Below are 16,470 nucleotides of genomic sequence, written 5' to 3' on the forward strand. Positions count from 1 at the left end.
CTTCCTTCGGGGCAGCCAACTGACCGCTGCCAGCAAAGCCTTGGGCGTGCAGAGAGGGCCACATTCGGTGCTGATCTACCCCGGTGCAGTCCTGACGACAAGGGAGCAAGCAGAGTTTGGCCCCAGGAGCTGAATGGGCACATAGGTGTGGGTTTGTGGTCCCAGATTTTGATCTCGGTAATGCGCCATGTAAATGAGAGTGACGCCATTAACTGATTGACGTGAGAGAGACTGCTGCCGCGGGGAGGGTTCTTACAGCCAGTGGGTGGTGGTCCCTTGCGGCATCAACAGTGAGCATTGTCTTCCTGTTGTCTGGCTTCGTTGTTATGTGCTTGCACTGAGGCTGAGTTATGGTTGACCTGGGAACCATATGACACTTAGAGTTGTGTATATTTAAATTGTCACCCATAACATTGCATTCAAGTATTATTTTGCATTGAAATGTTTTACTATTTTAAGATAAATTAATATATCACCAATGCATCTGAGATTTTAAAGTGTGGCGTTCCCGATATTTTCGTGTTGGTATATTTTACATGTTTGGGCTAGGGTTGCCAATTTTGGTTGGATGTATTCCTGGACGTCTCATCACATGATATAATCTTTAATTAAAGATTAATCTTTTAGTCTTGGAGACTCCAGGCCAATCCTGGAAGATGGGCAACACTAGTTTTGGGCCCAAATCCTGCAGTGAGCTTTGTGGGGGAATACTTTTGCATCTGTGTGGATCCCCAGTGAAGTCAGTGGTGCAGAGTTCTGCTCATGAAGAACTCCTTCTGGGATCAGGGCCTTGAATGTGTGTAGATGCATTTACTGAAATGGTCGCAGATGCATTTTTCTGAACATCCTTGAAATCATTTGGGTAAATATGACCGCATGTATCTCACTGTGCAGATGCGCCTATACTACTGTGTGCAGTTGCATAACTGCTCCTGGTGTGCTAGCACATCAGCAACACTGCCTGTATTTAATATCTCCTCAGGGGCTTCTATGAACCTGGCCCTGAGGTGTTCTTTGATGGCCTCCATGATCTGATGACCTGATTCTCTTCTTACACCTGTGAAAGTCAAGAGTCACTCCACTGATACACAACTGATTTAAGTGAGAGGAGACTTGATATTGTGCTTTACATCAGTGATGGTAGCTGATTGTGCTTTTGTTGTTAATGAGCTACACAGCATTTGTGTTTCGCTTTTAGAAACAAAGTTTTCCAAGATTAGAAGCATTTGGACTTGGGGTTTTGATTTTGTCTAGTACTGAAATTAGGGTCCGGAGAAGACCAGCAGCGGGACAGAATAACATAGCCTTAATGCAGTTTTAGAGACCAAATTGCAGAAGTTTCCATTTAGCAGAAGTTTGACTCTACACCTCACCCCCCTGCATGCTTTGCATTTCCAAAAGGGCAAAGATGGGTTGCAGAAATTAAAGAGGACATTGTTCAACATTTCCAATTAAATGATACGGGCTCCTGGAGGCAGTTAAAGCAGTATTTAGGGGTTGGTTGATTAGCAGTTTCTCAACTAAAGAATGAAAGAGCTCAAGAAAAAACAGAACCAGAACAGAAGCTAAAAAGGTTACAAGATAGTCATAAAAATACAGATTCAGAAGAAAAAAAATAACTAATATTAGCAGGAAATTGAATATGATGATGACAAATCCCATTGAAAAAGCCTTTAGGTATGCAAAGCAGATGTTTTATGAAAAATGAAATAAAAATGATAGGCTATTGGCATGAAAGCTTAGAGGAATTCAAGAGCAACATATTATTCCATCAATTAAGAAAAATCAGCAAAAACTAGTTACACACCTGAATGAAATATGTGCTGTTTTTGCTGCTTATTATAAAAATCTCTATACTTGAGATACTCCAAGCTTTGAAGTTATTCAAAAATATCTGGAAGTAGCAGGCTTGCCAAAGATGAGAAAAATTGATTTAAGAAATAACAGAAGAAGAAATCCTAGAGGCAGTAGCAAGTATGAAAAGTGGTAAAACTCCAGGACCTGATGGCTTTCTAGCTGAATTTTACAAGGTATTTAAGGAGTTATTAGTGGGTCCTTTGAGAGAGGAATTCCACGACATGTTGTTAGGGGAGGAACTTCTACAACTTATGAAAGAAGCTACTGTGAAAGTTTTCCCCTAAAGATGGAAAAGACCTTACCTTGTGCAGTTCCTTTAGGCCCTCTGCTGTATTGTGAAATTAAGATTTTAGCAAAAATACTAACTAGCTGATTGCAGTTTATGCTCTTAGCTTATATAAATCCAGATCAAACTGGATTAATTAAGGATAGACAAATGTCAGACAATTTTCAGAGAGTACTTGGAATCATTTATAATGCCAGATCAAAAAAATCAATTTCTCTTGTTATCACTAGATGCCTTTGGTAGAATAGAGAGGAACTTCCTATTTCAAGTCCTGTCACATATGGACTTTGGCCACCAGTTCCTTAAATGCATAACTGCTCTTTACATCAGCCCAAAAGCAGTGGTGCGGATTAATGGGGTTAAATCTCCCCTTTTTGAATTAAACTAAGGGATTAGGCAGTGATGTCCATTGTCTCCTTTACTTTTTGCACCTGCTATGGAGCCTTTTGCACAGAGGACAAGGAATAACTATTCAGTAAAGAAACTTTTCTGTTTTAGAGATCAAAACTCATTTTTATTGGTCCACTCTTCCCTGGTACCAGTACTTTCAAGTCAGGCACTATGTTTCTTATCTTTCTAGAAAATGTGTTTTAAACAGAAAGCTAACCTTAATAAAGTGGTCAATTAGGAAACAAAAAAATAACTAATTTATATCAACCTGTGCAGACAGCTTTCCTAATAGAAAGTTGTCCGTATGAGGCCCTCTGGGAAAAGGCACTGGATAGACAAGTTACCCCAGAGGAATCGGGTTTGATCTGGAAAAGAGGACTAGCATCCTCAGTGTTCCAGTGGTACCTCACACCAGTCAGGTTAAAAATAAACATATAGATTGAATAGGGATAAATGTTGGAGAAATTGTGGTGAAAGAGGAGATTTTTTCCTCTATGGTGGAAATGTCCAGTCATTAGAGAGTATTGGGCTGCAGTTCATAATCAAATATCACAAATATTGGATACTTATTACCAAATGATCCTTTGGTAATCCTCCTGGGGCTTCCTAGTGGAAATGGTCACACAAAAGTAAATGAAGAATTAATCTCTCACCTGCTAGTAGCTGCTTGGCTATTAGCAGCCTCTCATTGGAAAAAAATAAAATAGCCCAACCATTGAGGAAAGGTTCAAAAATATGGGAAACTGTGTTGATGGAAAAATTAACACACCAGTTCTGTACCCAACAAAATACACAGAGGATAGATAGATAGATAGATAGATACTTACATATTTAGTCACTTCTTATTCAGTACTCGGACAAAATACATTCACTTGCAAAAAGCTCAACGCACCTGTCCATTTTTTTTTTTAATATTAGCATTTGATAGACATACCTGGTCTGTTAAATATGTGCAGATAGAGATTTTACTCAATTTAATAAAATCATTAGAAATGACATAAGTATTGCAGTGATGTTCACTGTGTAATATGGTAGCACCCTGTGAAATAGAAAGATATGATGTTTATATATTGCTGTATATCTCTTTAAACAAAAGCTAACTGTTGTAATGATTGTTTTATTGCTGATGTTTACATGGCAAGAATTTGTAAACTGGTTAAAACTTATTAAATAAATAGTGGGGCGTTTTCTAAAGAAAGAAATTAGGGCCTAGAGTAACATCTGGATTTGGATCAGAACCCCATCAAATTGTGCCTCATCTAGATGAAGACATTTGGTCTTCAGAAAGTGAACAGTTGGCATAAGTTATTGATATTGCTAAAGATAGGCTTCAGCTCCAAAAACAGAACACTCTAGCACTTGAGTTCAATGAGAACTTGTGAAACTGCTGGTAGCTGCTTACACATCCTAGCTAGTACAGGGCACCATATCACTTGTCCTTCTTCCTCCCCCACTGTCTCACTCACTGCATTACAATAGGCAGCAACTGAGTCCTATGACTCTAAATGGGCAATGTTTTAGTTTTAATCCACCTCAGTCATTGTAATGATAGCAGGTGGTTAAACCCAGATTTATGTTACTATATAAATTGTCAGGAGAAACAAGGACATGATAAGGATCAAGCCTCAGACTTTTAACTAGCTCAGACATTCGTAATGGGTGTGCTAATTTAACACTTTACTGTCCTGTGATGCTGATTCCCTGCTCAATATACTTCGTAGGATAAGGAGTTTTGAAACCTGCACATGATGGCCTTTGACTTGCTAAACTCTTCATGTAGCAGAAGTACAAAAATCTCACCTGGGCATGAATGCGAAGAGTTCTATAGCAGTTATCTCAGTCGGTTCCTTGATTGCTTACAGGTTTCAGAGTAGCAGCCGTGTTAGTCTGTATCCGCAAAAAGAAAAGGAGTACTTGTGGCACCTTAGAGACTAACACATTTATTTGAGCATAAGCTTTCGTGAGCTACAGCTCACTTCATCAGATGCATGCAGTGGAAAATACAGTGGGGAGATTTATATACACAGAGAACATGAAACAGTGGGTGTTACCATACACACTGTAATGAGAGTGATCAGGTAAGGTGAGCTATTACCAGCAGGAGAGCGGGGGAGAAAAAACCTTTTGTAGTGATAATCAAGGTGGGCCATTTTCAACAGTTGACAAGAACGTGTGAGGAACAGTAGGGGGAAAATAAACATGGGGAAATAGTTTTACTTTGTGTAATGACATATCCACTCCCAGTCTTTATTCAAGCCTAATGTAATGGTGTCCAGTTTGCAAATTAATTCCAATTCAGCAGTCTCTTGTTGGAGTCTGTTTTTGCAGTTTTTTTGTTGAAGAATTGCAACTTTTAGGTCTGTAATCGAGTGACCAGAGAGATTGAAGTGTTCTCCGACTGGTTTTTGAATGTTATAATTCCTGACGTCTGATTTGTGTCCATTTATTCTTTTACATAGAGACTGTCCGGTTTGGCCAATGTACATGGCAGAGGGGCATTGCTGGCACATGATGGCATATATCACATTGGTAAATGTGCAGGTGAATGAGCCTCTGATAGTGTGGCTGATGTGATTAGGCCCCATGATGGTGTCCCCTGAATAGATATGTGGACACAGTTGGCAACGGGCTTTGTTGCAAGGATAGGTTCCTGGGTTAGTTGTTTTGTTGTCGGAAAACACTTCAGTCTCTTTGGTCACTCGATTAAAGACCTAAAAGTGGCAATTCTTCAACAAAAAAACTTCAAAAACAGACTCCAATGAGAGACTGCTGAATTGGAATTAATTTGCAAACTGGATACAATTAACTTAGGCTTGAATAAAGACTGGGAGTGGATATGTCATTACACAAAGTAAAACGATTTCCCCTTGTTTATTCTCCCCCCCCCCCCCCCCGCATACTGTTCCTCAGACGTTCTTGTCAACTGCTGGAAATGGCCCACCTTGATTATCACTACAAAAGGTTTTTTTTCTCTCCTGCTGGTAATAGCTCACCTTACCTGATCACTTTCGTTACAGTGTGTATGGTAACACCCATTGTTTCATGTTCTCTGTGCATATAAAATCTCCCCACTCTATTTTCCACTGAATGCATCCGATGAAGTGAGCTGTAGCTCATGAAAACTTATGCTCAAATAAATGTGTTAGTCTCTAAGGTGCCACAAGTCCTCCTTGTCTTTTTGCGGATACAGACTAATATGGCCGCTATTCTGAAACCTGTCAAAATAAGATGCTGAGCCTGCAAGCTGAGACTCCTGTTGATAGTCATCTGGGGGCACCATGGCAACCTGCCTGGAGGGTTCCAGGGGAGTTAGGAAAAGTCTGTTGGGGAAAGGCAGTTAGACCGTGGGTGCTGGAGCTGGAGGGGAGGAGAGGGCTCAGTGGGGTTGGGGAGGAGAAGGGGCTTGAAGATGGGGAACATGATGAAGATGCTGGTAAGTGACCAGGAAGAAAGGAGAGTCAAAGAAATATTGGGGGGCAAGGGTGCCAGAGTCAGGGTATTTAAGGGAGTAAGGATATTGGAGGGATTACTCCTGAGGAGGGACAGGGGGAAAACATAAACAAATGATCAGAACATCAAATTAACTTCTCTTGGTTATGTTATCCACTTCAGGAAGCTACCTACCCCAAACTGAAACATGCTCCATGTGGGAAAAATAACCAACATGGCCAGGGAATGTGCTGGGATGAATCTTGCAGGGCCAGATTCACCCCAGTGCAATCGTATTGACCTCAGTGGAGTTGCAGCAGGGATTATTTTGTCCCCTCAGTATTTCCCTGGTGATGTGTAGGAAGTCAATAAAATTGCACTGGGTTGAATTTGGCCTTGCAAGATTCAACCCAGCTAATGTGAAGGGGGCAGAGTCTTTCAGTATTGTGTTAAATTAAATGTGTAAGTAGTGTAGTATAAATATGTATTGAAGTTTTTATTTCTCCTTTCCCCAAAATAAATGCTCCATGATTTTTAATGAAACATTTGTGTGTGTGTGTGCACATCAGTTTGATCATAGGTTGAATAACAGGAATCGGTTCACATAAACGTTTTTGAACAGTGGTTTGTAGAAGTTCCACTGTATATCAGTGTTATTAATTATTTATGAATGTGTTTATATTATAGGTGGAACTGGTAGCACAGCTTATTATTAAATTTGTTTGACATTTCCCATTATAAGACTGTGGTTTCATTTGCTTGTAACTTTGCCAATCTTTAACCATTCAGGCAGAAATTTTCCATGATGAATGTCTGTCTCAGGCTGATTTTTGTTTTTTGTTTTTTGTTTGGAAAATTTCAGCCAAAATGTTGAGCCATCTCCAAGAACAAGGCTAGGGAAAAATACATTGCCTTTTAATGTATTGAATGTTAAGAAGATTATTGTTGTAATGTTAAGAAAATTTAGGTGACCTTTTCTTTGAAAAGCTGTAGCTCTCCCAGGGCTTGGAGCAAGGACTTGAAATTTGGCAGGAAAGTGGCCTTTTGTCCTTTTGCCATCCTTGTGAAAATCTGTCCACATTTGGCTAAATTATAAACCTTTAAAAAATCTTAGTTTGCACACGCTCACTAGAGTGTATATTTATATGTATATGTAATATAATATGTTTAATTTTTTCCCCTTACTTTTTGTATTATTTCACAGACGTCCAATCCAGTGACCTGTGAGGAGGATTACGATTCAGGTAGGCTTCTTTCTTTTCATGTTACAGAGCAGACTTGAATTTATACCCTTCTTTTTTGAACTGAAATTTCACTGCAGCCAGGGTGGATTTGATTTAAATCATGATTTAAAATTTGTTAAAATTGTTTTTAACTAAAATAGTTAAATGAAATATTAAAAAAAATGAAATAGACTATGTCAGCCAGGTCAACATGAGAAACTTAAAACATTGGCTTCTGCAGCTAACACAGTCATCTTCACCTTCATTTTCCTGTTTGTTCATAATCTGGAAAAGGAAAAACAAGCTTTCCTGCTTTTTCAGGTCCCAAACAGTTTCTCAATTTGGAATGAATTAGTCCAAAGTAAGAAAATATTCTTTCTACACCAGCAGAAGAAGCTACTGCTGTTAAAAGTGAGATTATCACTTCAACAGTCTCTGAATCCAAGTTCACTGGTGTGACTTTCTTTAAAACATCATCAGCAAACATATATTTCTTGAATGGTTCACCCTTAGCTCTGAAGTTTATTATAGTTGGCATTATGGAGGGATGATTGCTGGATGTCCATGTCATCACCAACTCCTCTTCTTCAGCAGTTAAGGTTTGACCCTGGTATCTAGTATTGAGAATATTTGCAAGAAAATGAGCTGGAGATAGTGCTTGTCCCATTCAATTTTGTAATGCTTGTAATTTAACTCTGTCATTGCATATTTCTCTTTTTAAGATCTCGCTCAGTTCCTTCCAAATTTCAACAGCGTCTGCAATAAAACAGCTATTTCCCTGCATTTTGTTCAAGGCTACAGAAATAGGCTTCAGGGTACTCAGCATGTGTTCAACTTTTCTCTTAATCCCAATGTTGGGAACTTTGGCTGTGACAGTGCCATCTGTTTTTTCACAATTTTGTTCACAAACTGTCATCAGATTAAGCCAGTTCTTGATATAGTGCTCAAAACAGTCCACTACTGAGTTCCATCGCACGTCTTGTGGGAGAGTTAGCTTGGTTCCTCCCACTTTTTTCAGAGCAGCTGCTGAAAAGTGGTTGTTTTGCAATTTCAACATTAGCCTTTATTTCTGGAACACTGAGGTCTTTGGCTAGGAGGTGCATCAAATGAGCACAGCAACCGTATGTTATTAGCTTGGGACTCTCTTGTAAATAATTTCTTCTCATCTTGGACATGTTTTCAGCATTGTCTGTGACCAAGCTTTGTACTAGACATTTGCATTTTTTTTCATAGTTTCTTATAGCTTTTACTGCTACTTCTTGTAAGCATTCTGCTGTGTGTGCATTTCCTGATGTATCAGTTCCCTTCTTCTGTTGGCACACAAGCACATACAACAGGATTTTGCTCCACCCATCAAGACTCAGGTTAACAATTTTACCCTCTAGACCTTTTGCACACTGCTCAATTTCTCTTTCACACACTTTATCCAGCAGTTTGCCTGCGACATCTGCTCTGTTGGGTGGACTTTGTCCTGGTCTTAATGACTGAACCATGTTAATGAAGTGTGGGTTCTCAGTCATATGGAAAGGAGAGTTTGTTGCATAAACAAACCAGGCAATTTTTTTCATCAATTATCTCTGCTGGTTCTTATCACAAATTTATCTATGGTTGTTTCTGGATGATGGAGATTTTTTTTTCTTTTTGCTACAGGTGATATACCGTGGCTATGTGACATACATGATGTTGCGATGCTGATTCTGGTGGGACCCAACTGAGAGTGCCAATTCAGGACAAATTGCTTGAAGCAGGGCAGTTACAGCCCAAGCCTTGGGTTTCTGTGCACACCAAGGCAAACCAAACCAGCCAAACAGAGAAGACTTTGGTTTTACCCCACTGGCTAACCATAAATCACACAAGCAATTCCCTTAGACACTCCAGTTTCCCAGTATCACCACCAGTGCCACTCGTTATGGGGAAAATGGTTATGAAAACCAATACCCCAGTAAAAGAAAAGAGGTTCTCCTGATCCCAAAGGACCAAGCCCCAGACCCAGGTCAAGATACAAGTTAGATCTTAACCACAAATCACGCTGTTGCCAATTCTTTAGAACCTAAAATCTAAAGGTTTATTCATAAAACGAAAAAGATATAGATGAGAGCTAGAATTGATTAAATGGAATCAATTACATACAGCAATGGCAAAGTTCTTGGTTCAGGCTTGTAGCAGTGATAGAATAAACTGCAGGTTCAAATCAAGTCTCTGGAGTACATCTACAGCTGGGATTGGTCATTCAGTCCTTTGTTTAGAGCTTCTGTTTGCAGCAAAGTCCCTCCAGAGGCAAGAAGCAGGATTGAAGACAAGATGGAGGAGCTGCAGCAGCCTTTTATAGTCTCTTGTCATGTGGCTTCTCTTTCTTTGTTCCAAAGACAAGCATTCGGGCATATGGCAAGAAAAAACCTTAGAGTTCTGTCCATAGGCATGTCCCTGCATACCTTGCTGAGTGACAAGGTGTATCTGCCTTCTTTCAGTGGGTCAGTTGTGTAGCTGATGGTCCTTAATGGGCCATCAAGCGGGCTAGGCAGAGTTGACACCAACTTGTCTGGGGTGTCACCCAGAAGCATAGCACAGAGCTTCTCAAAGCTGGTCCACTGCTTGTGCAGGGAAAGCCCCTGGCGGGCTGGGTCGGTTTGTTTACCTGCCGCGTCCGCAGGTTTGCCCGATCGTGGCTCCCACTGGCCGCGGTTCACCGCTCCAGGCTAATGGGGGCTGCGGGAAGGGCGGCCAGCTCAGCCCGTGCTGCTTCCTGCAGCCCCCATTGGCCTGGAGCCACGAACTGCGGCCAGTGGGAGCTGCGATCAGCCGAACCTGCAGACGTGGCAGGTAAACAAACCGGCCTGGCCCGCCAGGGACTTTCCCTGAGCAAGCGGTGGACCGGCTTTGAGAACCACTGGCATAGCATATGTTTGAAATACAGACAGTATAGAGCCAAAATTCCTAACTTCAACTACAAAAATGATACACATAAACAGATAGCATAATTATAACCAGCAAACCATAACCTTGTCTTAGACACCTTATTTGACCCCCTTTATACAAGATTTGGTGCCTCTACAGGACCTTGGTTGCAACAATGATTTATACGGTCCCAGTTTGTGAATAACATCACATATGATGTGACTGAAACACTATCATTGTCAGATAACTCTGAAACTATAGAAAATTATAGTGATCTTGAAGATGGATAGTCTTCAGAATCCTGTATGTTGAGGATGGATTCTCCTAAACAAAATAAGTCAATGCAGTTATTTAATTATTATTACCAAATTGCTCATTTAGTATTACTCATTGCATTCACTGACACTCAGTACTACTTTAAAGGTGAAATTGTAAAAGGAAGATCTGCCTGTTTCAGCTATTTATTTTTTTTATCACAACTGCATCTAAAATGATAGTACCATAGAGTAACAACTATATTTTTTGCTCAAACATGAGAATTCAAGAATAGTCCAGAAGGAAGACAGGCAGTCCTTAAGAAAGAAGTATGAAATAAAAAAGTTTACTAACCTGAAGATCCTGCATGTTCAGACATGTTCCTTTCATCATCTTCAATGCAGCTTTCCTCCTGAGAAGGAACACTTCTCATGATGTTGTTTCATTTGGGCAACCAGGCCCTGCATTTCTTTGTTGCACTGTTTGCATTTTGCACGCATGCCTGTCTTACCCACAGGTAGAGGAACTTCATTAAAATATTCCCAAACTGGGTCTCTTTTATGGCCTGCTGCCATTATAGGTTTCCCCTTCTAGTGAGAGAATGGTATGATAGATCTCAACTCAGTGAAGGCTACACTCAGAAAGACCTGAAGACTTCTGGAATATGCTGCTCAAACAGTTTCACTTTTGTTTCTACTGCCTGTCCCTCCCTTCTAACATTTATCTCCAGACTTCTTCTCCTTGTCCAGATCTATTCCGCCCCCAACAATCTTCTATTCATTGAATTTTTTGAAACTTTGCACTTTTAGAGAGAGGTAAGGGATCGACTCTGTGTACACAAATTTGCAGAGGGACAGTAGGGTTGAAATCTGTTATATCTCACCTCTCTATATTATTTATTTATTTTAAAACATTTTTGCTGTTAACAAGCATGTTATCTCTGGAGACACAAATCCACAGTTTGAGAACTGAAAAACTAAGCATCTCTGATCGTATCTTCTAGACTGAGCACTGAGTCCCATTGGGTAGATAGAAAGATTACCTAAATAATCTATACAGAAGCCCCTGGAACCCCATAAGATTGCATCCTTACTCCGTGAACTATTGGAACTCATTTACAAAACTTTTCTTAAACTTTACATGAATATATTGTCTCATACTATAGAATTAGAGTTTATAATCCCTATTCCATGATGAGATACCTTTGAGCTATAATGTATCTGATTTTTAAATTTTTTTTTTTAAAAAAATCATTGATTTTTACCCACCCTGACTGCAGCTAAAACAAGTGAAGTTGAAAGCATGCAAATGGTTTAGTTGAAAGCAAACCAAAATGTATGATTTGGATAAGAATGTCAATTTTATGTTTCGTTAGTTTTATGTGGTTTCTTCACACCTTTAAAAGTAGTGTGCTAAAGAAAAGATGTTTTGATGGAAAGCCATTTAAATTCAGTGCACCTTACTAACAATGATAGGCAGAACAGTCTATTTTTAGACTATAACGGTGCAGAGAAATAGGTACTGTAGCTCAGCTGAAAAGTGTGGTAAACTCATGCAAATTGTAAGGATTTACACAAAAAAGTTAACGAGATACCTACTGTATATAGGCGCCGACTTCTACTGATGCTGGTGGGTGCTCGCCACTCCTCTATCCCTGGCCCTGCCCTGACTCCACCCCTGCCCCGCCCCCTCCTGCTCCCATTCCAACCTCTTCCCCAAAGTGCCTGCCCCAACTCCGCCCCATTCCGACTCTTTCCCCAATTCCACGCCTCTTCCCCGCCTTCTCCCCTGAGCGTGCCATGTTCCCATTCCTCCCTGCTCCCTCCCAGAGCTTGCTACAGCTGTTTGGCGGCGGCAAGTGCTGGGAAGTAGGCGGAGGAACGGGGATGCAGTGTGCTCAGGGGAAGAGGTGGAGACGAGGCAGAGCGGAGGTGAGGTGGGGCGGGCAGGGTGGGAAACTTGGCTGCCGGTGGGTGCAGAGCACCCACTCATTTTCCCCTGTGGGTGCTCCGGCCCTGGAGCACCCACAGAGTCGGCACCTGTGCTACTGTGTGTAGTTCTATAGAAATCTACCAACTCAGAAGAATATATATCTCTGGGGATTGGTAATGGTATAAAGACCTTTGCAGCTCTTCATTGCTAGTTCTATCCAGCATAGGTGCCAACTTCTTCTGGCGCCAGTGGGTGCTTGACCCCCGGCCCCGCCTGGACTCCGCCCCTGCCCCGCCCCCATTCCAACCCTTTCCCCAAAGTCCCTGCCTCAACTCCGCCCCCTCCCTGCCCCTATTGGACTCCTTCCCCAAATCCCTGTCCCGGCCCCGCCTTTTCCCCGCCTCCTCCCCTGAGTGCGCCGCGTTCCCGCTCCTCCCCCTCCCTCCCACAACTTGTTCCGTCTCAAAACAGCTGTTTTGCAGCGGCAAGCGCTGGGAGGAGAATTGGGGATGCAGCACGCTCAGGGAAGGAGGTGGACTGGAGGTGGAGGTGAGCTGTGGTAGGGGGCGGGCGGGGAGCTTGGTTGCCAGTGAGTGCAGAGCACCCACCAATTTTTCTCAGTGTGGTCATGCGCAGTGCTGGGAGAGAGCTCTCCCAGTGCTCCTGGTAATCCATCTCCACGAGGGGATTAGTTCCGAGTGCTGGGAGCACGGCTCCCAGCGCTCAGAACCTGTCTACACTAGCGCTTTAATAGTGTAGTGTAGTCAGTCTTGCTGCTCTCAGGGGAGTGATTTTTCCCACCCCTGAGCAAGCAAGTTAGAGCACTATAAAATGTAGGTGTAGACATACCCTAAGGTAGAGTGGGAGAAGAGAAGACTGTGACAAGGGAAAATTACTTACTGATCATTCCTTTTATCATTGCAAGTCAGTTTAAAAAATAATGATTGAAAGCTTTAAAATATGCTGTGCTTTAAAAATGTGTTTGACATTGGATCACTGCATTTCTCTTAATTGTTTTATTATCTAGTATCCAGCATGGAAACCGAGGAGGAAAGCTTAACAATTCCCATCAGTAAAGATGTTTATGAAATCCTTACAAGACGAGAGAGCTGTCTACATGACCTCATTGAGAAGAAGTTTGGTTGTATATCTCTTCTTAAGAGTATAAGATGTCCTCTTGAAGTATACAGGAAAAGCCTGAAGGAAGGAATTGAGATATCTGTTTGGATGGATGATCTGACAAGACATAACGCTGATGCTTTGGTCAATGCAGCCAATGAACATCTGCAGCATATTGGAGGCCTTGCTCTTGCCCTGGTGAAAGCTGGTGGGCCAGAAATTAAACAAGAGAGTAAACGTTATATTGAGCGCCATGGAACACTCACTACTGGTCAAATAGCGGTAACAGGAGGAGGCAGGCTTTCTTGTAAGAAAATTATCCACACAGTAGGTCCAAGATGGTCTGTATATCAAAGTCAGAGATGTTGTCAAATACTTGAAGCAGCTATTATAAATGTCCTGCATTATGTTAATGCTCCAGAGAATAATATAAGGTCTGTGGCTATCCCTGCAGTGAGCTCAGGAATTTTTGGCTTCCCACTAGATTTATGTGCTCACGTGATTGTAAACACTATAAAGAATTTTGTGGAGCTAGCTCCATTATTTGGCTGGGTCAAAGAAATCCACTTGGTGAACGTTGCTGAGCCCACAGTTGCAGCAATGAAAATGGCCTGTGAAAAGCTGCTGGGCAGGAGTGACATCAACGCACTTCAGGAGACTCCACCAGCTTCAGCAAACCAGCTTCCAGATTCGATCAGAATCAATGGTCTCCACCTACATATCATAAGAGGACAAATTGAAGATCAGAAAGTAAGTCGTCACAGTGGACCCTGAGGACCCTGATCTTGTAAAGTGCTGAGTGTGGAGTTGCATCCCAGCACCTTGCAGGATTGGATCCTAAGAGATTAGAGGGCATGTTGTATTGATCCAGTATATATGCATCTTGCCCTCTTGTCTTTAGCCACCCAACGTTAGAATCAGTGGACCAATACAGTATATACCCAGGTGTCTTCTTATAATATGTCTTTTGAGTTTGAAAAGTTTTCTTTCTGAGTGAGCCCTGCTATGAGAGGATAGAAGACAGCAACAGATAGAATAAAGTTATTGACTGTCCTGACTCTGTTAACATTTACTTTTTTTAATGTAATATTTTAATAGTTAACATTTTTTCATGTATCCCCAAGAAGTTTACTCTCCTAGTTCCTATCATGACCTGCTTTTTTTTTTTCTTTTCCCCCCTGGAATGGGACGAATGCTCCTCTGAAGATGTCTATACTACTGGCTAAATTGGCACTGCTGCGATTGATGCAGCAGTGTTGATTTGGCTGGTCTGGTGAAGACCTGCTAAGTTGATTGGAGAGCATTCTACACAACATTGAAAGAAGCATGTAGTGTAGACGTCCCTTAAAAGGTGAAGTTTCTGGGTGGATGGAGTTTTTATAAGAAAAACTCCACCAGCTGCACAGGTACATTTGAAGTGGGGATCTGACTGCAATGCAGGTAGAATATCCCTTTACCTGAAGTGAAATATACTGAAAGCTTGTGTTGTTTTCTTCCAGACTGCAATTATTGTTAATTCTGTGGTCATAAATGATGATCTGTCAAAAGGAAACATTTCAAGAGCAATTCTGCAAAAAGCAGGCTCATCTCTTCAGCAAGAATTTCTGTTTGAGTTACAAAAACTTCCTCCATCTTGTGAGAAATTCATATTGACAAAAGGATACAATCTGGCCTGCAAGTCTGTGCTCCATGTAGTATGGTCATCACAAAACAGCAGTGATTCACGCAAGGTGATGTTCTGTTAGAGAAGATTTTCACTCCTCTTTTTCATGTCAAAAAGTAAAATAAGGTGTAAAACTCTCCTTTTTTTTCTGCAGGTACTAAAAACTGCAATGTCAAGATGTTTGCTTAAGATTCAGGAGTATCCATTTCCTTCAATTTCCTTCCCAGTAATTGGATCTGGAGTATTACATTTGCCAAAGGATGAAGTGGCAGATATTATGATTGACGAAGTTTTAAGCTTTGCAAAGGAACATCCTGGAAGGAAGTTAGATGTGTATTTTGTGATCCATCCAAATAACAGTTTTGTCTACAAGGTAAGGTATTTAGTGTTAACTATAAGTAGAAGAACTCACAATAATCATGAAGAAAGTTTCCTTGAATTTCTACAAGCTAAAGTACTTTACATACCAAACTATATGTAACATTTGTAACAATAGATAGCAAGCCTCTGGTGTGTCTTGTGAAGAAACCCAAAGGAAGATCAAACCTGGCAAGGTTGGACTGGGAATTTGATTGACATCCTTCCCTGAAAGAGACAATAAATGGCATCCTGGCAGGGGATAGGAATCAGCCTATATGAGAAACAGATCCTCAGGGAATATGAATTCTAGTCTAGCGTGGCAGGGTGCTATCCCCTCTTTTGCCCAGTTGCCAGCTTGCTTCCTGCTGCGTGGCTCTGCGGAAGGGAAAATGTGCAGATGGAGTGTCTCTGCTGGTTCAATTGGCAGGAACTCCAGATAAACTCTGATTGGAAATCCACCAGTCCCCTGGGGAACTTACTTAGTTGTCTTCCTATCCATAGCCCCAACAGCATGGCTGTCACTTAGGCCTCCTGCAGTTCTTGGGGCTGGCAGGGAGTATACAGTGAAGGTGTTGCTTCCCACTTACTGGGGACTTTCTAAAGTACTTCTGCTGAAGTTATGCCATGGAAAATGCATTTAGCAAATTCTGTCTAATCATCTCCTGTAGCAATGTAGTGTTACAAAGGACTTTGCCTTCTATGGTGGACCAGGCTGTAGATACATGAGGCCAAATTGTCTGCTGATGATTTCAGTGGAAGTGTCCCAGTTTATGCCAGCAGAGAATTTGGCCCAGGTGATTTATACATGGCTGTTTTAGGTATCCATATATTATAAAAATATAATTATAAATTGATGCTGTTCTCGTTGAACCCAAACCTCCGACTGACTTCAGTAGGTGAGGAGTGAGCCTGTATACTGTAGCAAAAGTAATATTCGGCGCAATAGAGTGTGGGCTGGCAAAAAGGTTACATTATGCTCTTGCTTCTGCTCTGAAAGGCTATCATGGAAAATTGAATCATACTCAGGACCAAATTCAGATGTGAAGTGTAATGTATCAGTA

General features: G+C 41.3%; 1 protein-coding gene across 9 annotated transcripts in view; it reads left to right on the forward strand.

The window, feature by feature from the left end:
- PARP9 (poly(ADP-ribose) polymerase family member 9) overlaps positions 1-16,470 on the forward strand; it is a 53,654-nt gene that overhangs the window by 21,767 nt on the left and 15,417 nt on the right. For 2 of the 9 annotated variants that reach the window (XM_043524962.1, XM_043524963.1), the window contains exons 2-5: positions 7,167-7,206; positions 13,295-14,136; positions 14,886-15,116; positions 15,204-15,422. In XM_043524962.1, the coding sequence (XP_043380897.1) occupies positions 7,167-7,206; positions 13,295-14,136; positions 14,886-15,116; positions 15,204-15,422 (1,332 nt within the window). Of the gene's footprint in view, positions 1-7; positions 266-608; positions 863-982; positions 1,102-1,122; positions 1,141-7,166; positions 7,207-13,294; positions 14,137-14,885; positions 15,117-15,203; positions 15,423-16,470 lie in introns of those variants that run through there. The other 7 variants (XM_027819452.3, XM_037911975.2, XM_037911973.2 and 4 more) reach the window with 7 other exon arrangements.

The sequence above is a fragment of the Chelonia mydas genome, chromosome 11, assembly GCF_015237465.2.
Source record: "Chelonia mydas isolate rCheMyd1 chromosome 11, rCheMyd1.pri.v2, whole genome shotgun sequence".
Lineage (NCBI taxonomy): Eukaryota > Metazoa > Chordata > Testudines > Cheloniidae > Chelonia > Chelonia mydas.